Source organism: Sceloporus undulatus, chromosome 7 (assembly GCF_019175285.1).
Source record: "Sceloporus undulatus isolate JIND9_A2432 ecotype Alabama chromosome 7, SceUnd_v1.1, whole genome shotgun sequence".
Taxonomy (NCBI): Eukaryota; Metazoa; Chordata; class Lepidosauria; order Squamata; family Phrynosomatidae; genus Sceloporus; species Sceloporus undulatus.
In genome coordinates, this window is record NC_056528.1 from 1129839 (window position 1) to 1156629 (window position 26791).

The 26791-nt window shown below is 46.9% G+C and overlaps 1 protein-coding gene across 5 annotated transcripts in view; it reads left to right on the forward strand.

Moving 5' to 3' along the window:
- IGSF21 (immunoglobin superfamily member 21) overlaps window positions 1-26791 on the forward strand; it is a 208016-nt gene that overhangs the window by 180048 nt on the left and 1177 nt on the right. For all 5 annotated transcript variants that reach the window (XM_042478473.1, XM_042478474.1, XM_042478476.1 and 2 more), the window contains 5 exons: window positions 14870-14985; window positions 17170-17641; window positions 24585-24670; window positions 25712-25904; window positions 26481-26519. In XM_042478473.1, the coding sequence (XP_042334407.1) occupies window positions 14870-14985; window positions 17170-17641; window positions 24585-24670; window positions 25712-25904; window positions 26481-26519 (906 nt within the window). The remainder of the gene's footprint in view (window positions 1-14869; window positions 14986-17169; window positions 17642-24584; window positions 24671-25711; window positions 25905-26480; window positions 26520-26791) is intronic.

A 26791-nucleotide genomic window follows, 5' to 3' on the forward strand; every position in this document is an offset into this window, starting at 1 on the left:
TCCTCTTCCACAAGCCACAGCTGTTCACACAACCATCTTCCTGAGTGGTTACAGACACTGCAGCGAGTCACATTGTTTTGCCTGTGGACCCTGCATTTCTGAGATGAAGCATAAGGCTTGTGAGCACATTGGGCAGATTGCGCTCTTTGTTGGCGCTGCCATTGCCCTGTGCCAGGGGTACCAAACGCCTGTTTAAAAATAAATGAAAGGGACATCACCAAAGTACACGCAGGCATACAAACACCAGCTGTCCCTTGCAATCCCGCTCCAGACCTGATTCTGCAAGGAGGCAGCTGGAGTAGCGACAGAGTCAGCAGGTTGTGACTGCGGTCGCCAAGAAGCCAGGTTTCCATCTTAAGTTGTTTTTGGAGAGGGAGAGGGAGATGGAGTCCGAGTCGCGTCTAGGCCAGCCGCGGTGCCAGGGAACAGCACGGAACAGATGTTGCAATTTATATTTACCGAGCTGCTTCGTTTGCCGCGGAGAAACCTGGAGTTGACAAATGAGCTTCTCCGTTGTTGGGTGAGGGAAAGGAGGAGGGCGATGGCTTCGGCGCCAGCTGCTAGAGTGGCATTTCTGTGCAGTTGGCAGCTTGCTCACATCTTTTGCTGTGACGGAACAGCGCACCAGTCTCTCTTACTCACTCCAGTTGGGGAGAGCTGCTGGAAGTAGTGTGTGCTGCTGCTCCATGTGGCTGACCTGTGACTTGCAACATTCTGGTCTTTGGTTGTCTTCTCCAACCCAGACTATGGAGATCCACCATAGTGCAGTGGTTTGAGCATAGGACTAGGACTCTGGAGACCAGGGTTCGATTTCCCACTCAGTCATGGAAACTCCTTGGTTGACTTCAGCCGAGTCATGCCCTAAGCTCCAGAAAACCCCATGATAGGCCTTAGGGCAGCGGTTCTCAACCTGTGGGTCACGACCCCTTTGGGGCTCAAATGAGCCTTTCACAGGGGTCGCCACAAGGGTCTTAGGAACCGAGACACCGCTCTTCTATTATGGTTGAGGGTCACCACAATATGAGGAACTGCATTAAAGGGTCGCAGCATTAGGAAGATTGAGAACCACTGCTTTACAGTCTCCATAAGTCAGAAATGGCATGGAGGCACACAACAGCAACAAACCCAGACAGGCCATTGGTTCCTACCTGGATGGGAAGGAGTATGGGAACGCTTTTTCTTCCAGCTGAACCTAACATGAACTAGAAAAATCCTTCTGCTTCTCTGGCCATGTTTCCTGTATCCCTGGGTTCTCCTTTGGTCTTGACCATGGGGTCCATGTTTGATCCTACCTCTGGCTTTGCCTTCAGCCCTGGCTGGCTGGTTTTTCCTGGTGGTTACTAGCCATAACCACTTTTTGGGGCCTGATGGCTTCCCAGATGGCTTCCCAGCTGTGGCCAAAACCCTGTTGGCTAGACCCAACTAGAGCAGATCCATTGACTCAGTTGTTCAATCAACATGTAGGTTTGGCCCTGTTGATGTTGCAAGAGTGATGCCGTTATGCATTAAGCATGACACATGTGAGAACCAGTTTGGCATAGTGTCTTGAGTGTTGGACGACAACTCTGGAGACCCGGGTTCGATTCCCCACTTGGCCATGAAACCCACTGGGTGGCCTTGGCTGAGTCACATCCTCTCAGCCTCCGACGAAGGCAAAGGCAACCCCTCTCTGGACAAATCTTGACAAGAAAACCCCACAATAGGTTCGCCTTCTATAAGTCGGAAATGAGTAGAAGGAACGCAAGTCACACTCCCGATACATTAGGCTCCTGGCAGTACCATTAAGTATGATACATTAAGCATCAATGACAGCTGTGCAGAGCAAATAAAAAGCACAATGCCTCACAAAATGAAGAAGAGGAAGAGAGAGAGAGAGAGAGAGAGAGAGAGATACTACCCCCAATGTACTTATGTTGGTATTAAATCAGGTAGGACTTCAGCCCGTTTCCTCCACTCCTTCGCCCAACCTTAGGGCTTCAGGACAGACCCTCAAACGCCCCTCCACTTTCAGATCTGCTTTCCTACAGCTGGCCTGACCCTTCCCTTCATCTGCCTCCGTGCGGAAGGCACAGTGCGGATGCTCAGTAGTTGTCATGGCAACCAACCTCCTTTCTCTTGCCTCCCCAGTTGTTCTTTTCTTACCGCTGTCCAGGGTAATGATCTCCGGTCAGCGAGTCTTCCAGTGGTTCATTACCAGCTTCCCATGTTGGTCCTTATTAGCTAATGGGGGTCCTGTCTTTACATTTCCCGGGAGTGTATTTAAAGAAGGGGGGGGGGGACTGAAGATGGCCTGAACGCAAAGCTATGTTCATCATTCTTCCTGGCAGAAAAACCCCAAGCGCCTTGGGAGGACCCATCATCTCTCCAGGAGCCTTCTTGCTCCAAAGGCTGGGACCATTGGTTGGCTTCTTACTGGGACCAGTGGTTGGCTGAGGCTTCACATTGTCCACACCAGGAGCAGTAGATGGAGCTTGGCCATCCATTTGGGGATGCCAAGGAGCATTCATGCTTGGACGGGTTGCCTTCAGTCCCATGAATACAAGCTGCCCATTATGGCTGGTGGCACCCATATGATTGGTGAATAGAGTCCTGAAAAGCACATTGAAAAGCATAAGACAGTGTGGAGACACGCTCCGAGATGGTCAACTGCTTATTCAGTATTTTTAAAATGCCCAACATGTTTCGGCCCCAATGAGGAAAGGCTTTCTTCAGGGGCCTTCAAAAGAAACCATTGGAGTATCTATGGGAGTTAGGCAGTCCAACTGTTTCAGGTTTAAGTCTGAACTTTAATAAGCTAGATCCCAGTTTCCTTCCTTCCTTCCTTCCTTCCTTCCTTCCTTCCTTCCTTTCTTCCTCTTCCTCTTCCTCTTCCTCTTCCTCTATCCATTTCCACATTCCATTCTCCATTTTTTCTTCTATCCCTCCTTTTCTCTTTATCTTACTTGTTTTCTTTCCATTTTATCCTTCTCTGTGTCCCTCTGCTATCCCTTCTCTTTCTCTCAGGATCCATCAGATGGCAGTTAAAGTGGTGTCAAACTGCATTATTTCTGTAGTGCAGATGTAGCTCTACTTTGCAGTGGACTTGGTATCAAATTAATCCCAACCTGAATTGCTATTGGATTGGGTCCAATGGCAGCTTTTGTCTTGTCTTCTCTCTCTCTATCCATCCCACACTTTCTCACTCTTCCTTTCCCTTGATACCTTGATTTTTCTCTTTCGTTCCTCTCCCTTTTCCCATCCCTCCTTCAAACACAAACACCAGTGCATATAATGGGAAGCAAAGCTGAACATTGTGACCAAAAGGCCATCTGTTTTTCCCACATGTCCAGCTTGCGGTGTCTGCAAATACACACAAGACAAGTCCTGTGACTCTTGTGCAACCGCAGCAATTAGCGACAAACCCATCTTCACACACTCATAACAGACACAAACATTGTATACACCAGCGCTTAGCATGGAAAATGTCACAGACTGCAGCGCCTACATTTCGCAGCCTCATAGCCCCACCGTTAATTACAATTCCTTTTAAACACATCTGATGAAGGAGAGCTCTGGACTGTAAAAGCTTCAATCCGCAGCGAAAATTAGTTAATCTTTCAAGGTGCCAGGAGCCTTCCTTTATTTCCTTCATTAATGCTGCAGGAAAAATTAGCGCCGTTTCTGAAAGCGATTGGCAGAGGTCCCATCAAAGATCCACAACTTGCTACTAGGTTTCAAAGCAAAGGTGGGGCTTCTTTGTCTCCTGCTGTCATCAACTAGGTCAGGGGTAAAGTCACACCGTGTCCGCCACATGTTTTGGATTGCAACGCCCATCACTCCCTTTATATGGGGTCCTGGGGGAGATAATGGAAGACCTAGTAGAGTCCATCTATGTGTGTCCTGAAGATCTTAAAGCTTTGACAGGCTCATATACGGAGATGTTGCTGTTGTGTGCCTTCAGGTCATTTCCAACTTATGCCAACACTAATGGGAACCTATCATTTGGGTTTCTCAGCAAGAGGAGGTTTGTCATTGCCTTTCATTGAGAGAGCATGACTTGCTCTATGGATTTCGAGGGCTAAGCAGGGATTCAGATCCTGGCCTCCGGAGTCATAATGCAGCACTAAAACCACATTATGACATTGGGTCTAAAAATAGGCTATTCTTGGCCAGACTTCTTCAGAAAAGGTTTGCCCTTCCTCTGAGGCCGAGAGAAGGTGACTTTCCAAAGGTCACCCAGTGGGTTTCCATGATCTAGCAGGGATCTGAACCCTGGTCTCCACTGTCATATATATATATATATATGTGTGTGTGTGTGTGTGTGTGTGTGTGTATATATATATATATATATGGAAACCCCAGCCTCCAAATGGCCTGTACCCAAGCCATAGAAGGCTTTCTAGGTCATCCTCAGCCCTGTCAAGATGCCTTCATGGACGCAGGCCTTTTAAATTCCTCCCACACTCCCTGGAGCGACCTTTTCCTTTTGCTCCTTTTCGGGTATTGTTAGCATTCACAGCTCTTCTCTCTCTCTCTGCAAGGTCTCCTCCTTCCAAGTGTTATTTTCTCTCCCACTTCATCTCAATTGCCCTCAGGTTTCAAAGTGGAGCCGGTGCTGACCCACCCGCTCTCCCTTCCCTTCTTGGCACTTGCCAGCCGCTGCAGCAGGAACCTCATAAATTCATTTCCCTAATAGAAAGTCAAGTCCACACTAAAGAAAATGCAATTAACCGGGGAGTTCCTGGGAAAGGCCTTTCCGTCTAAAAACACAAATGCACCCCACCATACAAGTCCCATAGTTGAGTCCAACATTGCAGAATTAATGCAATATGGCACTGCCATGGCTCAACACCATGGGACTTGTAGTTGGTTGTGGGCACCAGAGCTCTTGGACAGAGAAGGACTATAGCTCTCAGAATCCCCAGCCAACTTGGGAAGGTGAGGTCCAAAACATCTGGAAGACCAAAGGTTGGGAACCATTGAACCTGGACCCCATTCCCACTTACAAATAAATCGGTGTGTGATCCGAATCGATGGTTCGATTCGACAGCGGAGTGTGGTTCCCACTACATTTGCCCCGATCACATTTTCCCCTCTAAAATAATCCACTTGTGGTTCCCATTCATGAATGAATTGATTCAACATGATTTGGTTCCAGCCGGCCAAAGGGGAAATTTAAATCGATTCCGATCCGCATGTGGTTCACACTTGCGCGGATTTGATTTATCGGAAAAGAAGCGGGGAAAATCAGCACAGAAAAGATGCGGGTTAAATGGGTTTAGTGCATGGCCTCCTTCTCCGAATTACTTCAGAGATTAGGATTAAGTGGGAACTAGGGTTGTTTGAACTGGTTCAAACCAATTCACAATCCGATTTAAAAGATAGTGGCAATGAGGCCCTATGGGTTTCCACAGCTAAGCAGAGATTTGAACCCTCGTCTCCTGAAGTCTTCATCTCGCACAGCCCCAAGAAACCTACCTGTCCCCTAAAGCAGTGGGGATTTATAGTTCCATCACAGCCTCCCTCTCCTTGGGTCTCCTTCTTGCTCTCCCATGCTTTGTTAATTCCTTCTGAGCTCGGCCCCAGGAACCTCCATTAAATCAGCCCCAGAAAGGGGGAACCGTTCTGCCTGCAGATTAGCTGGAGAGCGGCTATTAAAATGGAAGGACCTTCCAGGCATCCTCTCTTGTTCAATCTTTGCAGCTTTAAACTTACAAGCCTCTTGGTAATGAGGCAAGGGACTCGGCGGAGGAAACGGTCCCAAAAGGGAAAAGTGTGTGAGTGTGTGTTGGAAAAGGGGGAGAGACCCTCAAGAAGAGATATATGGTTGGAAAGAAGTGGCAGGTGGGCATGATGTTTTAAGACAGCATGGCAAAGTGGTTTGAGGCTTGGACTATGACTCTGGAGACCAGGGTTCAATTCCTAGCTCAGCCGGGAACACACTTTCTCAGCCCTGGGATTCTTCTCACCTTTTTCTTGACACTAAAAACAAAATGCGCTTCTCAACTCTTTTCCAAACATTTTCGAACACGCTTCCTATCCCTCCTCGTTGACGGAAAAAGAGACGTCGTACGAAGGCGTGCAGTTGACTTTTGCCTCTGTGCGCCACTAAAAGGAATCCGGTCAATATTTGCAATGCAGCCCCATGCCGGTTCAAGCAATTAAGCCAGCCAACATAATTAAGACGCAACCCTACTCTTCCAAACCCAGAAGCCCACTCTTCCTAAAGTGAAGGGGCCCAATGCGGCCCAGGGAGGGAAATTAAAACCATGGTGAGTTTAAGGCAACCACACAATGCTATATCCAGAGAAGAGGGGGAGGCCGGACGTTCCCAGCGGGGGATGGATTTTATGCCCTGAAGCATAAGATTTGATGGCCCCTTAATGTCCAAGCATGCCTAGCTGCAAATGTTATTAGCAGGCATAAAATCAACCAAGGGCCATTTTGGAAGTTGGACGCAGCGCTTGTCCTCAGCAGGTGAATCTCTCCCCCCAGCCGCCCCCAAGCACTGCCATTTTCCTAAGCAAAACATTTATTCCCTTTATGGTTTCGCCTCCTTGCAGCGAAGGGTCAGAGTGTGTGACCTGCAAATGCTGGGACACGTTGGAAGGGATCTGTTGCCCATCTCTGGGGCTGGAGTCCTGTTGGTTTCAATCGCATCGGGAACCTCAGCCTCAGGGTGCAAACATGCTTGGTGTCCTCTCCGATAGCATATGGGGTCTGGCTATTCTAATGCAGGGTTTTCCCTGCTGTAAACACCTGCTGCATGCATTAAACCAGCCATTAAACCATCCATGAAAACCCAGGCTGAAGTTTTGACAAGCCATGGCTCCATTCTCTGGGATTTATAGTTTGGGGAGATATTTAGCCTCCATCAGAGTGCGCCGGTGCCACAATGGACTACAAATGGCATAATTCCATAGCACTGAAAGCAGTGTTAAGTTGCATCATTTCTGCAGGGCAGATGCAATGGACTCGGTATCAAATCAGTCCCTTGAATTGGGTCCAGTCTCGGGGCTGGATTGAGTCCAATGCCAGCTACAGCTAGAGTTTGCTATTGCAGCTATGGGTGCCCGACCTAGAGTGACACATTGGTAACAGATTCCTATTCACGTTCCCTAGGTATTCACAATTGTGTCACAATCATAAAAGGCCCTCCAACCCAAGAGATGGAGGTCTATTGATCGAGGCACCACAGGTTTATGTTTCTGCTCTCCTTTTGCCAGCAATCTCTGGTACAGGAAATAATTGCAAGAGGGATCCTTCTCCTGATTGTCATACCAGAGATTGCTGGAAGGATGAGGTGGAAATATTAGTCTGTTGCAATCTCCATCACTTGCAGCAGCTGCTGCCCAGCAAAGCAATCTGGGAAGGCCAGGTCTGCAGATGCTACTTAGTTAAGCATCTTTGTAGCTGGTCTGCAATCTTGTACAACTTCTGTATGTGGTATTTGAGCAGTGATACTGTTGTGTTTGCAACCTCAGGCAGCAAAGTATCTTAGGTTGCTGATCCATTTGCTTCCTGAAAGATACAACTTAGCTTGGGTTTGCTTCAACCCAGTCTCCTCTTGAGCAACCCATCAGGAGTGCTCACATGTCCCAGCATCCCCGATTGCTTGTTTGCGACATGCCTAACCGACTCACTTAAGCCAGACGCGAACAATGCCATCGTTCCTGTGAAGCTAAAAAAATGCCGCTCGGAGATTCACACTTTTCCTTCTCTGAGGTCACAGAGAACAACTTGTTAAACCCAGCAGCCTCTTTTTCTACAAGGGAAAAATGTGTCGCCTTCCCTTGTTTTAGCAACCCAAACCAAAGACCAAAATTTAACATGAGTTGTGTTGCTAGTATACACCCCAGCTTTTCCTGCAGACCCTTGGTATCACAATCTCATAGGACTTTATCATGCGATGAAAACTGGAAGGTTATCCGAATGCCAATCTGGGGTCATCCATGGGGTTTCACCTTATTTCGAAAGAGAATATCAAACGACATCGGAGGCAACCCAAAGACTATCTGAATGCAATCACTAGTCATCCCAAAAATAGCTGCATTCGGAAAGCTATCAAATTTGTAAATCCTTTTCCATTCCAAATTCACAGTCAATTCCAATTTGTGCTAGTATGAAATGCTACTCCAGTTCGGCCATGGGATTGCCCTCGTTACAAACAAGCTACAACTCCCATGATCCTTTGCTGTGATTTCCTTCCTGCAATTTTTCTTGGTCCGGAACTGTAAAATCTAGATGCGATCCTATCCTCCCTGCGCATGCGCAAACACGTTAATTCACAAGGAAGAAACCGATGGATACGTACTGATCCAATGAATTCATTTGCATTGGCACTACTTTCTCTTTTGGATGGATGCTGTGTTCTGCACTACGTGTGATGAGCTAGTGTGTAATTTCGTGCATTTCCACATTGGCCCCACTTTCTCCTCCCTTGTGAAAAAGTCCATAGGGCCAAAATGTTGCATTTGGATCATCAAATGCAGGTGGGCTATGGAGAATACGCCCAGATTGATAGACAGGATTGACTTTTCTCCTCCTCTCTGCCTGACTTTCTCTTTCGCCATCCCTGAACTGATGCCAGAGGAGGGAACATACATATATATATATATATATATTCTTGCAACTCATAATTAGATGCTGACATCTCCTGGGTCAGGCAAGGATGGTTTACACCTCCCCTGTTGCCTGTGTCTAAATTTAGCAGTCCTGGCATTAGGTAAAGTTTCTTTTTCTCTCCAGACGGCGCCTCTAATTGGTCATGATGTGTGACTTCATGGACCAGAGATTGTGGTTTTGCAGGAGGGAAGATTTAGGGGGAGCAAAGAAGAAGGTTATGGGCATGAGAGATGGAGCGGAGGTGAAGAAAGGCAAGGGAAGGAGTGCCAAGGCCGGACAGAAGGACGGGTATAATGAGCATCTTGGCTAACGCGTCATGCCATCAGCTCCTTATGTCTGGTGTCAGTAAGGAACTCAACAGAACTGTCCTTTTTGCTTGTTGCGATCCACCTGGAACACAGAGTGGTTTGGGAAGCTGGAAGAACATCAAGAACAAAACCAATAGTTCAAGGAGGAGCAACTTTGCATGCACCAGGGACTAAGTTTTTCCCCACTTAGAAGTCATTGACTTTTCATGGTGTATGCCCAGATACCACAAATTTTCCTCTGCAGTCCCTCTCAAAATGGAGACAGGGAGTGGAATTGTGTCACTTCCAGTCGCCATTTTGAGAGGGACTGCAATGGAAAGCCAGTGACCTCAAGCAAGTCCTAATCCCTCCATCTTAAAGGAAGGCAATGGCAAACCTACCCTGACTAAATCTTTCCAAGTAAACTCTATATTTAGAAAGCATATCCAGGAGTAGCTGTGTTGGCCCTGTAGCAAAGTACAGTAACATCCACAATCCACAAAACAGCAATACATTTATTGACCAAGCCAAATGCATGGGTTTTGTGTGTTTTTGTTGGCCAGTAACGATATGGCTGTTTTGTGGATTTTGGATGTTGTTGTATGCTATGCCTAGAGGTAGTGTGGCATAGTTGATTAAATGCTGGACTAGGGAGACCAGTGTTCAAATCCTTGTTCAGCCCTGGAACGTGACTGAGTGACCTTAGGACAAGTCACACTGTCTCAGCCTCAGAGGAAGGCCATTGGAAACCAGAGGAAGGCCACTGGAAACCAGAAAACCCCAGGATAGGTTCTCCTTCGGGTTGCCATAAGTCAGATATGGCACAACAATAACATGTACTCTCCAACCCACTCCGTATATTCCCACAGCCAGGATGTATATACAACATCACCGCAACCTTGGCAGGAGCACAAATCTTCCGCAAGGTGCAGCTGTTGTATTGCTCCCCTCCGTTATTTAAACATCTCACCAGCTTCCTTTGCATTGGCATCAATATTTTTTCCTCCGCAACTCCCTCTTCCTCCATTTATCTCTCTTCCCCCATATCTCTCTTGAAAAAATCCTCTTTGGGGCCATTTCTCTTCCCTTCCTCGCCTGTCCATCTTTCTCCCTCCGTGATGCAGATATACGGCCGTACAGTTTGGGATTCGCCTCCCGTTTATGCCTGGGGAGGAGGAAGAGAAATATCTTTTCCGCAGCGCCTTCGGAGGAGAGATATGATGTGATGAAGGGCTGGTGTTTAGGGGCCATCGGCTCTTGGAATCGCTCAGGAAAGCAAAAGCAATTGGTTAAAACTTCACATGGGCTCCAAAGCGCACCAAGAATTGTCAAGCTAAGCCTATGAACCAGGGGTGGGTAAGACATGGGGCCTTCAAACCATTTTTTGGTGGCCCCAATGGTCTTTCTTTGTGGTGGGTCACAAGGGCGATGCTTCTTCTGGGCCTAGAGAAGCCCAAGGAGGTCCCTTCAGAAACAGCTCTAGGGGCCGCATGGATCTCTGAGATCAAACTTTGTCCCCTCCACTGTTGGAGTGACGTCTTTGTATATGCGTGTGTTTTGGTGTTGTGCATAGTGTGTTTCTCTGGGATGAGTGGAACATTTCCGAGAAGGTTATGGCTCGCGTTTGCCGGCCGTGGTGCAAACCGCAGCGCAGGAAGTCCCGCCGGAGCACCAGAGGAGGGAATGAAGTTCACAGACTGTCGCTTGGCATAAATCAACTCGGCGCGTTTAATTTCATCACGGCGGCTGCGGCAGCGTTGGCCAGCTGGGGCACCCAACCTGAAGAGCTGGCCTGATTTCCGTTGGGAGATCTGTGTGTTCTGCCTTCGTTCCAACAAACAGAAACTTTTGCTGGGCAACTTTGGAAAACAGGGGACTGCTCTACTGTGCTATTGGAGCTTATTACAGGGGCATCCACCAACTACAGCCCCTTGGCATTAGCTGGTCATAGGCCCTGCCCTCCAGAAAAAGCAGGTTTCCAAAAACCAGGGATCAGGAAGACCATTCTTCAATCCCTCCCTGCCTCCTTCCTTTCTACAATCTGCTTTTTCTCCCTTCCTTCTTTTCTGGCAAGTTTTGCTCATCCCTCCTTCAACCTGCCTCTTTCTCCCTTTCTTCTTTGTTCTCCTCCTCCTTTCTTCCATCAAATTGCCCTCCTTCCCTCTTTTTTCTTTTTGTTACTCTTTTTCCTCTCCATTCTTTCTTCTCCTTCTTTCTTCTCCATTCCTTCTTCTCCCTCTCTTCTTTTTCCCTTCCCATCTTCTCCCTTCTACAACTTTCCTCCCTCCTTCAACATGTCCCTCCCTCCTTTTCTTTCTTCCTTCCTTCCTTCCTTCCTTCCTTCCTTCCTTCCTTCCTTCCTTCCTTCCTTCCCTTGCTAGTTTGTCCTGTCTCCCTTCTACTAAGTGCTCTTCTCACCTCCCTCCCTCCCTCCCTCCCTCCCTCTTCCTTCCTTCTCTCTTCTTTTCTCCTTCCTTCCTTCTTTCTTTACCTCCCTACCTCCCTTCTTCCATCCTTCCACCTTCCTTCCTTCCCTCCCTCCCTCCCACCTTCCTTCTTTCTTTCCTTTCATCCTTCCTTCACTCTGCATCCCTTTCCCTAATTTATTTTAAACTTCATTACATTTGGGTGGTGATAAACCACAGGGAACAAGAGGCCTTGTTGTGAGGGAAAGAATGCCAACCCTTGATTTATCCTTGTTTGCTAGATCTGCATTTCTTGGCTCCTAAAAAGGTGCCAGTTGAATGGAAACTGCCCACTGGGGACGACTAAAACATCGGGCCGGGTGAGGGCTCCCTTGGGGCAAGAGGCTGTTCAAAGCCAGTGTGTTGTAGGCAAACGCACACACCCATTTCTCTTGCACTCTGCCCTACTGTTTAGCAGCCTTGGAACTTAACTAGATGTTACAAGTTGTACACGTCTGTCACTAGTCCGAGCTTCTTTGTAGTAGCATTTTTGGAGAAGGTTGGTGAGAGAGTTCATCGCTATGATGTGACTTTGCTGTGACTTCACCAGGACCATAGAAGTTTAGAGATGGAAAATTGGGGAGAACATCTAGTCCAGTGGTTCTCAGATTTGGGTTCTTCAGGAGTTTGGGACTCAGTCTCCCAAGATTTCTTGACCATCATCCATGATAACTGGGGATAAACTGAGGTCCAAAAGACTAGGTGGTCCAACATTTGACATCTATGGAGTTGGTCCACTGTTTGTAGGACCACAATAGCCCTAACAGATGGATTTCCAACCTTTCATTGAGGTCTGGTGGAGGTCCCTCTTCTGTGTCCTAATATTGAGGTCAATACACTGTGTAGTGATGTAAATTTACGTCTGTACTCTTCCAATCCTTGAAGACAGGTGGGAAATGATATTAGCCTCCTTGCTCTTCTGTGGAGAATGAGATTTTCCAACTCGGTTGCCCCTCACAGACAAGCAGACCATTTTCTGACAAATTCCCAAAGAACGAGGGCCATAAAACACTCCCTTGGCTTTCCCTTCCTAACTCTTCTTGCAATTAGTGGCGTGAACCATAAAACTCTGCTGGCAGCGTCTAACAAGGAAGGATGGCCTCTATCTTTACAATGGAGTTCCCTTCCCATCTCCCTCTCAGGTTGCCTTGACTGAGACTCACAATTGAAATGAATGACTGAGGCACTCTTGCTTTTATTACTTAAACAAAAACAACAACACAAAAGGTCCTGGACATCAAATATCTCACTGAAATGCTGCCTGCACCGTTGCTTCTTTTACAGACAAAGGCCTCATTCCCATTACCTTTTAAACCGGATCACAATTTGGTTTGAACCCTGGTTCCCACTTAAATCAAATCGCTGAAGTGATTCGGTGAGGGGGGGGGCATGCGCCAGACCCATTTAACCTGCATCTTTTTGACGCTGATTTTTTCTGCACGTCTTTTTGGATCAATCGGTTCCGTGCAAGTGTGAACCAGATGCGGATCGGAATCGATTTAAATTTGCCCTGCAGCTGGCTGGAGAGGGTCCTTTTTGAATTGATTCATGCATGAATGTGAACCACAAGTGGATTATTTTAGACAGAAAAATGTGATTGGGGCAAATGTCGTGGGAACCACGCTCTGCTGTCGAATCGACCCATCAATTCGAATTGCATACCAATTTATCTGTAAGTGGGAATGAAGCAGAAGTGTCCACTAACTCTCATACTTCAGTTGAGCAGGTGCCAAATTTAAGAGCTCATAAATACTTGAGGCGAGCACCGAGAAAACAAGAATCCCATATGTTAATGAATAGCAATGTGCTTTCGTCACATTCCTAACAGTACACCATGCAAAGACATGTCAGCAAGGCCTTCCCAGCTATGGCACCTTAAATGTGGACAGTCTTGCCCTTGGAGACCCAATTGGTGCCGGCACACCTTTCATTTCAAGTGAAAACTCTTTGCCAAGACCTTTGGGCCTCATTAATAATATTAATTGGCCACCTCCAATTGATTGATTGATTGATTGATTTTGGCCTACTCCTTCAGCCCACCCCCAATTTAGACACTTGCATAAAGAGCTATCTAATACCTCCTCGCACCAGCCACTTCCCTGTTCATCTGCAGTTAAGTGGAATGGCGGCACAGCAATAAAAACCCATCCCATGACTGGAAAAGTGACCAGAATGATGTCTGGAACGGCTGAGAAGCAACTCAACATGCCAACACAATGTCACTGCCACTGCCTTAGGCTCTCACCATGTAAGAGCTTTACGCTCCGCCGGCATTAAATAGGATCCCATTCTCCATCTACTCTATCTTCTGTTGGACAGCCCTTCATATATCTAAAGAAGGATGTTCTATCGCCCCCTTAATCTTCCCTACTCCGGGCAAAACAACCCACCCAGAGCTATAAGCCATTTCTCGCTGGATTTGGTTTCCAGATCTCTCATGATGACCGTTTTTTAGAGGAGGAGAAAAATATCTCATTTTTATCGTATAATTACAAGGAAAGGGGGAAATAGGGAGAGAGAAGTAAGACATGTGCATGAATATAAAACAGGGATGGGCAACTGTGGGAGGCTAGGGGGAACATCATCCCCTTCCCAAGAGACTTTGAGGGCCATCACTGTCATTTGTGGTCATAGCAATAACTACAAATCACAAATTAGAATATAAAGCGGTTACGATGTCCTAACTATCTAGAATCCTACAGTTGGAAGAGACCCCAAGGGTCGTCCAATTCAACCCCTTTTAGGAAGACACCATCAAAGCCCTCCCTGGGACAGATGACCATCCAAGTCCTGTTTAAAAACCTCCAAAGAGGGAGACTCCACCACCCTCCGATGAAGCAATGTCTTCTACTATTGAACATCTCTTACTGTTGGGGAAGGTCTTCCTCTTGTTTAGGCGGAACCTCTTCTCCATTGAATCCATTGCTCTGGGTCCTAGTCTCTACAACAGCAGAAAACAAGCTTGCTCCATCCTCAATAAGACATCCCTTCAGCTATTTAAACATGGCTATCATGTCACTCCTTAGCCTTCTCTTCTCCAAGCTAAACACGCTCAGTTACTCCGCTTAGGGCTTGGTGGTTTCCAGACCTTCCGCCATTTTGATCGACCTCCACTGGACATGCTCCAGCATTTCCACATCCTTCTTGAACTGCGGTGCTCAGAACTGGTTAACGGGATGTCAACCTCCGTTAAAGGAAATCATGGGGGGAATGTCCTTGGACTATTTGCTGGATGTGATGCTAATACAGTCAGCCCTTCTTATACACGGATTCAAGCATACACGGTTTGAAAATGTTCCAAAAAAGGATAAATTTAAATTTAAACCTTGATTTTCCATTTTTTATAAGGGACACTGTTTTGCTCTGCCATTATATTTAATGGGACTTGAGCATACATGGATTTTGTTATACGCGGGGGATCTTGGAACCAAACACCAGCGTATAACAAGGGTCCACTGTATCCAGACAACTTAATAACCAGCTCTTCTTCTTTTCCCCCCTATTCTCTCCCAGCACCCCCTATTTCTATCTCAGTCATCGCTGCGGACACACCGGCCCCCTTCAGCCGCTACCAGGCTCAGAACTTCACTTTGGTCTGCATCGTCTCCGGTGGGAAGCCTGCTCCTATGGTAAGTTTTGGTAAGATCATGCCACACCAATGGTTTGGGAGAAGGTATGTGAATCCTACCAGTGGCCTCACCCAGAGTAGAATCGTAGCATAGAATCTTAGGATCTTATCACATGAGCCATTTACCGTGCTGGAATCATGGCCCATATGCTTCAGAAGCGCAGAGGTGGGATTGCCGGTTGCGCTTCTCAAATGTCACTAGAGGGCGTCTCGCTGTTCGATTGACGAATCGTTCGCGGAGAAGCCATTTCTGTAATAACGGGATCCTCCATTATTCAAAAAAATGGCTTCTCCATGAACTATTCAGTGACGGAAGAACAGCGAAATGCCTCAATGACATTTCAGAAGCGCGACCGGTGATCCCACCTCCACGCTTCTAGAACGTTTGAGCCACGATTCCAGTGTGGTAAGTGTGTGATAAGGGCCATAGAGTTGAAAGAGGCCACAAGAGCCATCCACTCCAGTCCCCTTCTGCCTTTCAGGAAGACACAATCAAAGTCTTCTATTTCCAAAATGGAATCACTTGGGTTGATCTATGTGTTGACCCATCAGTCAACAAATGATTGTCTAAGTCTACTCTAGTTAAGGCTACCCAATAGGATGGAAGCCATTGTGTGCATGCACACCATAAGAGGCCACATAAGTAAAGTCATTCGTTGTTATTGTTGCTGTTGTGTATCTTCATGTCATTTTTGACTTATGGTGACCCTAAGGAGAACCTATCATGGAGGCTTCTTGGCAAGTTTCATCAGAGAGGGACTTTACTTATGTGGCCTCTTATGGTGTGCATGCACACAATGGCCATTGCCTTCCCCTGAGGCTGAAAGAGTGGGACTTGACTAAGGTCACCCAGTGGGTTTAAATGGCTGAGCCAGGATTTGAACCCTGGTCTCCGTAGTCGTGGTATAACACTCAAACCACTACACCATGCTGGCAAACAAGTCATTTCTTGTAATGCATTATTTTTCCAGCTGCAAGAAAGTGGTGCATTCTATGGCTCTCTTCATGTACCTTTGCAATGGGAGTTTGGAATAACTGTCCTCAGTCTTGGGTCTTCTTGAGTATCCCCCCCCCCAATTGTTTTATCTATTTCCCAGGCTGTCTCTCATTCTAAATTGCGTTCTCCCTGGAGGATACGTTTTATACAAATACGCAGGGATGTGTGCGAAAGGCAGGCGAAGTTCTGAGGACCCAGCAAATTATTTCTGCTTATGCATTCAGACGTCTGAAGCATTTTAAAATTTGAAAAAAAAGCGCATTGAAAGAGAGGTGGGAAGACGCTCGGCGCATCCTCTCCCCCCCGAACCCAAACACTTATCTGCAAACATTCCTGGGGCTCTTTCGTTCCACCGTGACATCAAGGGCTTGAAAAGAGCTTTTGGAAATAGAATACAATCTTCTCTTCAGAGAGACGTTCAAAAAGGTTTTAACAGGCGTTGCGTCGCCTGAGCGATCATTCTCCTGGCTACGCAAAGACACACAACACCCCCCCACACACACACACCAGAATCTTCTTTGTATGCAAGTTAAGTAACAGTAAAGCAACAGGTGCTTTATTGGGTTGGGTTTTGCAGCCACAACACTCTGCGCATGGTCTTTGGCATCCTTGCGATATAGGCTGCTGCAGAAACGATCCACTTTAACCATCGCGACTCCATGCTACGGAAATCTGGGAATTGCAGTATGTGGCCCCAGAGCTTCTCCGACAGAGAAGACAAAATGCCTCACAAAACTACGGATCCCAGCAATCCCATAGCATTGAGCCATGGGCCGAATCCCAAACTTGAAAATGCTCGCCAGTCCAAGATTCTTCTTATTGGGGTTCCTCAATTTCTGCACTATTTCCATGCAGAAATATCATTTTCTATATAGAACAGTGGTTCTCAACCATTGGTCCTCTAGATTTTTGGGACTTCAACTCCCAGAATTCCTGAACAATGAGCATACTGACTGGGACTTCTGGGAATTGAAGTCCAAAACATCTGGAGGCCGAAAGGTTGAGAACTACTGATATAAAAGATCTGTTTTCACTGCACATTTTGCACCAAATAAGTCCGAAACGGTGAAGATGCTCACCAGACAAAGTTTCTTCTCACTGAGGTTCCTCAATACGTGAAAACGGTTTGCACAATTATGTTTATTTTTGGAATATCGTTTGACTTTTCTTTCCATCCCTGCTCCCCAGGTGTACTTTAAGAGGGACGGGGAGCTGATAGAAGTGGTACCGCTCATGGATCCTCCAGTCAACGCCGCCGGGCTGCAAGATGGCCGGGCTTCTCGGAACCTCTTCCACCGTGACATGGACGACACCAAGATGCAACGGTCGCTCTCCCTCTTGGATGTGGAGGACCGGGGTGGGAAACCTTCCACCGAGAACCCTTTCAAAGGCCTCACCCCCGACCAGGGACTCTTGTTCAGCCCCGCCACGGAGGCCGTCCCAGAGACTGTGGTGAGCCGGGAGTTCCCGCGCTGGATCCAGAACGTGGACCCCATCTACTACTTCCACCATACCCACATCCCCATCAGCGATGGCACCGTGGAAGTGCGGGCCATGCTCATGTGGACGCTTAACCCCCAGATAGACAATGATGCCCTCTTCAGTTGCGAAGTCAAGCACCCGGCCCTTTCCATGTCCATGCAGTCCGAAGTAACGCTAGGTAAGACGGAGCGGTTGGCTCACCGGGGATCGTGGGGGAATAAGGGGCGGAGATCTGGAAGAGGGATGGAGCCACTGAGCTGGGCTGGGTCTATGGGAGTCCTGGTGGCGCAGTGGTCACATGCTGATCCTGGAGCCATAAGGTTGTGAGTTCAATCCCAGGACTTTAAGGTTGACTCAGTCTTCGATCCTTTCGAAGGTTGGTAAAATGAGTACCCAGCTTGTTGGGGGCAATTGGGTTACAGATTTTAGAGAGTGCTGAGTTCACTGATAAGTGGCATAGAGATATACATGCTGTTGCTATTGCATGTCTACATGGGCCTTTCAAACCAGTTTCCTCCCACCTTTACCACAATCTGTCTTCATAAGTCCTCATTCGACTGCAGACTACGTTCATGATGTGAGGCCAGTTCTGCATCTAATCCTAGCCATCCTGAAACTGTAAAGATGCTTGCCACTGGGGTTCTTCAGTACCTGAAAACATGTTGTGCAATTGTGTTTTGGGGAATACTCTTTCACTATTCTTTCCATCCCTGCTCCCCAAGAGGGATGGGGAACTCATAGAAGTGGTTCTTCTCATGGATGCCTCGGTGAATGCCGCCAACTTGCAAAATGGTTTAAAGCCGTTTAAAATAACTTACTTTTTGCTCCAGGTTTTCCTGGGAAATCCTGGAGCCATGCTGGGTTGCTGTTTACTTTGTTGTTGTGTGCCTTCAAGTCGTTTCTGACTTATGGTGACCCTAAGGGGGTTTTCTTGGGAAGATTTGATCGGAGGAGCTTTGCCATTGCCTTCCCCTTAGGCTGAGAGAGTGGGACTTGCCAAGGGTCATCCACTGGGTTTCAATGGTTGAGCCAGGATCCGAACCCTGGAGTCCAAGAGTTGCAAAGGCTCAAACCACTCCGCTGCACTGGCTCTCTAAAGGAACTATCCAATTCAAAGGATAGAGTTCAGTGCCTTGGATAGCTACATGAAAAGGGCCTCCTTGAGCGTCTGAAGCCATTTTGAAGGTGTCCGGCACTTTGGACAACTCCTTTAAAGTTTGGACTACATGCCAGAAGGGATTCACCGCTCCTCACTGACATGAAAGCCACTGATGGACCAATTCAACAGCTGCCATTCCTTCTTCTGGAGGATTTTTGCAGCCACTTCTAAGGGAGGCTTTGTGCAAGGGATGGCTCATTCTCTGCCATTGATCGGTCCGCCTCCAGGACTCATCCTCAGGCCTTTGGCTAAAAAGGAATGAAAGCGAGAAGGAAGGAATCCTTAATCACTTTTAAAGAAGTCATTAAAGTCCCTTTTTCTTGCTCCAGCTCTGCCATTGGCCCCTCTCCTTCCCTTGCAGGCTGGAGGAAGATTAGCCGATGTTCTGTAAGGAGCTAATCCCAGGAAGGGTGTTCTGATCAAACACTTCATTGAGTTGTGTCTTTACCGAGAGCTTCTCTCCTCCTGTCAAGCCAGGCATTTACATACTAAGGACAAAATACCTTTTATGTTAATCCCTGGCGGAAAAGCTGCCTTCAGCTGAAGGAGACATAAGTCTTATGCGTCCAGGATAATGGGGCTCGGTCAAAGAGACCCTCGGCTCGGTTACGACAAAATTCAAACCATGCTACAGCCCTGCATTCTAGCATGAGCCGTTGGCTGGGATTCAGTTTGGGACTTAGTCTTTGTAAGTGGACTTGCAGAACGGAGTCCTTTTGCAATGTCCGCATTCATTTAGGGGCTGCTGTGATGTTACTAGGGTTTGGGCATCCATTTCACAACAATGGAGTGACTGATGCGCCAGGGCTCAATATGTATTGGGCAACAATGTGTATTGAGGTGCTCTCCATCTTGACACTGGCTGGAGGTGCCATTGGCTTCAGAAGTGCCCAGTCCACATCAGAAGAGCCCAACATGCTTCAGAAGTGTTCATTCTCCATCAGAAGTGCCCAGCATACATCAGAAGTGAATAGTCCACATTAGAAGAGTGCAAGACACATAGGAAAGCCCAACATGCATAAAAAGTGCTCAGAAGTGCCCAATTCACATCAGAAGTACCCAGTGTGCATCACAAATGCCCAGTGTGCATCAGAAGTGTCCAATCCGCATCAGGAGAGTGCCAAAAAAAAAAAAAACCCACATAGGAAGAGCCTAACATGCATGAAAAAATACCCAGTGTGTATCAGAAGTGCCCAATGCACCTCAGAAGAGCCCCAACATGCTTTGGAAGTGCCTAGTGTGCAGAGTCACACAGTGGGTTTACATGGCGGAGCTGGGATTCAAACCCTGGCCTCCAGAGTCCACACTGCTGAAACCACTCTGCCATGTTAGCCCTTGAGGCACGTATTACCATGGCCAAATCTGACTCTCATGGCCCCTATACATTCTCTTTTCAGCTAACGTTGTGGCACGTAATAATAATAATAATAATGAGAGTCTGGGTGAGCTTTGGGCGGAACAAAAGCTTCCCTTCTTCTAGATGGCGAGCACAAGATCTTTTTCAAAAACTGAAGGTGGGAGAAAGTGGAGCTGAGGGTTTTGCACATGCCTGGATGGAATCTAATGAGGCATTGGCTTCAAGGAATGCTTGCGGGTGAAATGATGCTTCCATTCCTTTTTGCCTGGCGGACCGTGATCATAAAGGACCTCATTCCCTTGGTCTGAAAAAGAGCAATTTTCCTCCCTTGGCCTCGGTCCGCAAGTGCAATTGGGTTTGTGTACACCTTGGCTCCCAGGATTTACGATCCCATAAATATCGAACGGCATGTTAGCCTTAGTTTGAAGGGGGTGCTAGATCTCTTCCTCTTTGTCCTTTCCGCCCCGTTTTTTATGCCACAACAGACTAACATAGCTATTTATTTGCAAACTGCTATATGTGGAGAGGAGTGGAAATCTGTCTGTGTGCCAAAACACACTTGGTGCCAACTGATCCGTGAACAAGTGGGGGCAAAATGTGAATCTGGGACACTGAGGCTGCATCCGCAGTGTAGAAATAATCCAGGTTGACACCATTTAACTGCCCCGGCTCAGTGCGATGAAATCCTGGTAACTGAAGTTTGTTTTGGTGCCAGAGGTCTCTGATAGAGAAGTCTAGATGTCTCACAAAACTAAAGTTCCCAGGGCCTCATTCCCACTTACAAATAAATCGCTATGGATCGGTTCGGGAGTGGAGCGTGGTTCACACTACATTTGCCCTGATTGCATTTTCTTGCTGCAAAAATAAAATAACCCACTTGTGGTTCACATTGACAAATTAATCGGTTCAAAGTGGACCTGCTCCAGGCGAACAAGGGGCAAATGTAAATCGATTCTGATCCGCATCTGGTTCACACTTGCACAGAATCGATTTATCCAAAAAGATGCAAGAAAAACCAGAGTTAAATGGATCTGGTGCATATCCTCCCTCTCCGAATTGCTTTAGCGATTCGGTTCAAGTGCGAACCATGGTCATTTAAACCGATTTGTAATCCAGTTTAAAAGTAGTGGGAATGAGATCCAGGATTCCTTAGCATTGCGCCAGTTCAGTTAAAGTCAAACTGGATTGTGTCTGCAGTGTGTTGCGGATGTATGTTACCACCAGGATTACAACCTCATGGTTTTCTCTCCGACTCTAAGGTTCAAAGGTCTACATCCCAGATTTTTTAAAACACAGATAGAGAAGGGGAAGGAGAAACATCATGGCTGCCTCAATCCTCCCAGGCCCTGCGACAACCATAAAAACAGCAGTTGCTCCTCAGCCCAATTCCGACACGTAAACACCTTGCGGTGCGCAGAGCCTGCTCGCTCTAGATCGAATCACAGCTGCCAGGGGGATCGTTTCCCTATCAATTATTCACTCCGTTCTCCATTATTTATCAAGCGCCACAAAAGCCACTCTGCTTCGCTGGATGCTTGGCGTCACTTGGACCTGAAAAGCCAGGAGGGGATAGAGATGGTGGGCACCTTATTGGCACAGAGGCCAGGGACGGCTGCCCTTTGGCGCTGCAAGTACATTTGTTTGTTTGTTTTGCAAACACAATATTGGTCCATCTCCCCCCCCCCCCCCCATTTCTGAGCGTGTGTGTATTACAGATGGCTATGCCTTGTCACATGAAAAATTGTATGGGGAATCAAATCACACATTTTTTTTGTACATGATTTCTTCCAACATACACATTTTTGCAAGCACTTCCCCAACGAATATAAGATTCTTGATATCCAGTTTTAACCAAAGTTGTTGTTGCTGTGCGCTTTTGAGTCGTGACTCTATTATGGGATTTTCTTGGCAGGTTTCTATAAAGGGGTTTTGCTATTGCCATCCTCTGTGGCTGAGAGAGTATGGCCAGTGGGTTTCCATGGCTGAACCAAATCCTGGTCTGAATCAAACCATAAAGTCTGAATCAAACCCTGAAGTCTGAGTCAAACCATGAAGTCACAGACCCTGATCCCCAGACTCCTAGTCCTATGTTCAAACTACTACACCAAGCTGACTATGGAACTAAATTCTGTAGATGATTTGATGGCTTTGAAATGATATTTCAACATACCTATTTTCCTGATGTTTCTAACCACATCAAGCCAAGACTTCTGGAGGGTGTTCCACCAGGGAAGGCTGAGATACAACCAAGTGCTGCAAAGATCTGTCAGAAGTCTCTCTCCCGCCTCCGTCGGATCCATACCTCGACGCATGCAATCTCATCATCTTCTTTATTAAGAAGCATAACCACCATACTGGTGTTTTATGGAGGGTTATAAAAATTAGTCATCTCCGTTCGAAGCAGGAGAAGCAAGTTCCAGATGGGACTCCGGGGACTTCTTCCCCGCTAGATGGTTCCACAAGACACCAAGCCAACCTCTCGGTCTTATTTACCGGCCATTAATTTAATTGCCTTTGGCTGGCGCTCGGGCGTTAAGCAACAAGGGATGTGGAGAGGAAAGTAGGAAGGAGAGCAAACAAGCCCAGGCCTTGCTTAACTCGGGCAATTCAGAAACGTAGGGTAAGGAAATTGCTTAAGCCCTGGCCTAGCAAAGGCACCCAACTGTCTGTCGTTGAAAATCCAAGATGACCAAGTTGCGTATTGACTGGATTCGCTCATGATTCACCAGTTGGATTCAAGGCAGCTTCCAAAAGGCACCTATGAAATTAAATGTTTTAAAAGCCTAAAACACTATGGATGTAAAAATATTGCTTGCAAATGTTCTAGTCCTCAGCAAAGAAGAGCGTATAGACATATTGAGATGCCTTGTCAAGAAAACAATCTTAGACGGGCAAAAATGGTAAGATTTTGGGATTATTTTGCATGAGAATACACACAAATACACAAGCCTACTTCCAAATACCGTCATCGCTTTTAACTTGTGGGGGATCCATTCCGCCCCCCCCCCCCCCCCCCTTTAAACTTTCCCCATATTCAAGGCCCATAGGCTTGAATGGGGGGCATGAAGGCGGGGAGTGTGCCGTGGGTGCGCACCCTATTCAGGTTATTAGCGATCGCCCCTCCATGGATTTCCAAGTCCACACATTTCCAAGTCCGCACATTTCAAGTCTGCAGACTTGGAGGGGCGACTCTAATTTGCAAACCAGCCGTCTTCTCTTAGCCTTGCCTTGTGTTGCCGAAAAACAGACCTTGACAAGTCTAGGTGCCAAAGGGGCAGAAAGAACCAGGCCGGTGACACATGGCCACCAGCGATAATGATGCAACTTGTTATGGTCCTCTCCTTCTTTCCATCCACCAACCATCCTTGTGACATTTAGCATGACAGAAAGTGTCTCTTCAAAGCGGAAAAACCACACCGAGTCGCAGCTCCTTCCCTCCCCTTTTCCTCTACGCACACACCCCAAAAGTCACCCCATCGCTGCCTTTGCAAGCCTGGAGAATTTGGGTTCCTTGGTTGCCAAGGTAACATCTTTCATCTTACCCAATCAGCGTTGACCCTTATCAATTCCCAGCGCATCGCCGCGCATCCTTTGAACGACACTAATTTGGGCACTGGGGCTTTCTTTCTCCATCGCAGTGAAAAGCACAACCTGGAGTCAGGTTTTTCCTTTTTCACCTTCTCATCGGCGCGCGGTGTGAATTCTTCCCCTCCGAATTTAAAAAGATACTTGATTCCTCATAGCTATTTTGTATTATCATAATCAATCAACGTCATCATTATTTCTTGTCATCCTGACCTGATCCCCCTGCGATAGGAAAGGGAAGGAAGGCAAGAAGCGGCTGAAAGTAAAAGATATAAAATGCCAGGGGAACCTGAAAAGACATTCTGCTTCGGACTACTTCTTCAACATCTCCAGCCGTATTCCCACTTACAAATAAATCACTTTGCAAACCGAATTGATGGATCGGTTTGGCAGCGGAACATGGTTCCCACTACATTTGCCCCGATTTGCCAGAAGTTGACCATGAAATTGCGCTGGAGGACGTACAAATGCTTAGATAAGTGTTCTCTCTAGGAATCTCTAGGTCCTCCAGGGCAATTCTGTGGTCAAGATCTTCCAGAAGTTGACCATGAAACTGCACTGGAGGATGTCCAAATGCTTAGATAAGGAATCTCTAGGTCCTCCAACATGACCTCTGGCAGACATTGACCATAGACTCACACCATAGAGGAAGACCTAGAAATTCCTAGAGGGAACATCTTCATCAAATCCATGAGTGACCAAATCTGCAAAAGTCAAAGGTGCAAATGTGGAGGGCCAACTGTATTTTCGAATATTGTTTCCATCACTACCCAAGGCGCCATACATGGGTCTTCTCATTTTCTCTTTTCTCTTTACATCAAACCTCAAAGGTAGGTCCGGTGTATAGCCAGGGAGCATTTGAACCCAACTCTCTGTGTCCTAGTCCTACAATCCCACCCAGCTCCTCCCTACTACACCTCTTAAAGGCAGAGGAACAGGGCCTAGTTCCAAAGTTGGCAACCGTAATGGAGATCCTGACGGACAAAAAAGAACCAAACCAACCTCTTTTCCCCCCCACAGTGGCTCCAAAAGGCCCCAAGATTATGATGACCCCGACGAGAGCCCGAGTTGGAGACACGGTGCGAATCCTAGTGCAAGGGTTCCAGGTGCGTATGAGCCTCTTTTTCAGCATCATTTGCCTCTGGCTGGGTTCGGAACGGCTCTTTTGTCTTTTGTGTCCTGTTTTTAAAATAACAACTTGTAGGCCCCTTTTGTGAGTCACTTAATAGCAAAAACGACACATAAATAGATTAAGGCAAGAAGATGCAGGAGACCAAGCGACTGTGAAAGAACTCGCAGAATTAATTTGTTCTCTCTAACTAATTGGTCTTGCAAACACAGAGAGATGAGAGGGAGAGAAAGAGAGAAAGCAAGGGATGGAGGGGAAGCCAACTCTCGCATCTTAAATTGTGGTTACTAGAAGCTTCAAGGGATCGGAAGGAAGGAAGGCTTGCAAACAAATCACAGAATCACAGAAACCAGAAGGGCTTCCAAGGGCTGCCATGCAGGAAATCTCTAGCTAAACCCTCCTGAGAGGTGAGCCCCGGCCTATTGCTTTGAAATCTAAGTGTGCATCAACATAATCCTGGGATTTGTAGTTTGGTGAGGCAGACCCAGGCTGACCAAACTAGAAATGCCAGGATTCAGTAGACTAGAGTCATGGCAGTTAAAATGGGGTTAAACTGCTTTAAATCTGCAGTGGGGATGCACCCTACGACAAAGTACTCTCTCCCCATAGATAGATATTCAGAAAGAGAGAGATAGACAGATAGACAGACAGACACAGAGAGTTAGATGGAGATGATAGATATTTGTTTCATTTCCTGCATAATACTCAGAGAAGGACCTTTTTGATAATACTGAAAAGAACTTGTTGCGCTCCTTCTGCATCCCACTTTATGAAGCCCAGAATGAAATACTTTCCAGACTTGACCTGTTACATTCTTAATCTGATAACTATGATGAAGGGGCAGAAAGGTTCAAAAGGCAGGCAAAACGTGGTTTATTTGGTTCCCAGATATACCACCATGAGTTGTGACCATGGGTTGGGAAGCTATCCATGCACCATCCTCCGGTTCCTGCAGCAATGAATCCAATGTCTTACACGCATGCATTGAGAAGCATCTCGTGTTTCCTTCCGTTCACAGAACGAAGTCTTCCCCGAACCCATGTTCACCTGGACCCGTGTCGGGAGCAGGCTCCTGGATGGTAGCGCCGAACACGACGGCAAAGAGCTGGTCTTGGAACGCGTGCCTGCCGAACTCAACGGCTCCATGTACCGCTGCACCGCACAGAACCCACTCGGCTCCACCGACACCCACACCAGGCTGATCGTCTTTGGTAAGGGGTCCCCATCTCTTCTTACTAACAATCCTTGGGGTAACAGACCCTCCGATACCCCAGTTTTGGGGGGTACCAGGCATGCCGTCACAGGTTGTGAACATGGATTGAAAAGCGACCCACCCACCCACCATCATCCAGTTACTACATGCAATGAGAAGCATCTATGAAGATGACATCTCCATGTTTCTTTTTGGGGAACCAGACCTTCCATATCTGTTTTTTACCCAGTCATTCCCATCATTTGCTCCTCGTTTTGCACAGATGTGAGCCTTGTTCCCTGCCACCGTCTCTCCTAAATAATGACCTACAACATGAGTGGGATGGACTAGGCATGTTAAGAGTGCTTTATCAAACTAAAACATTATTTTATGAAAATAAAATATCAACATGAATAAAATACGGATAGTCTTGGAGCTATGCGTGTTTTATTAATTGTATACTGTTTTAACTCGATAATTTTAACTCTCATGCCAATGGTGCATTGATCCATATCCTAGTAATACCTGGGCATTGCATGACATTCTCCTAATACATCTCTTGCCATTGTCTCCCTCCTTTCTCCTTTCTCATTAGAAAACCCAAATATCCCGAGAGGAACGGAAGACTCAAATGGTAAGGTACAACTTTTCAAGGCTGCTTTTGTTGTTTGCCTTGTCTTTGTTTTCCCTGCTCCGTCTGCTGTTCAGTGTCATGCTGTCGGAGTCATTGCTTTGCATCCAGCTATGTTTTGCATTTCTCTTTGGTGCATTTCATCCGATGAGTTTTGGCCCAGTTTATTACTTTCGCAAAGGTTTTTTTTTGGGGGGGGGGGGAGTGTGTCACTGTCTTTAGGATAAAACCAAGCCAAGTATCCACCATTCTTGTATGTTTGGTTTGTGTAACCG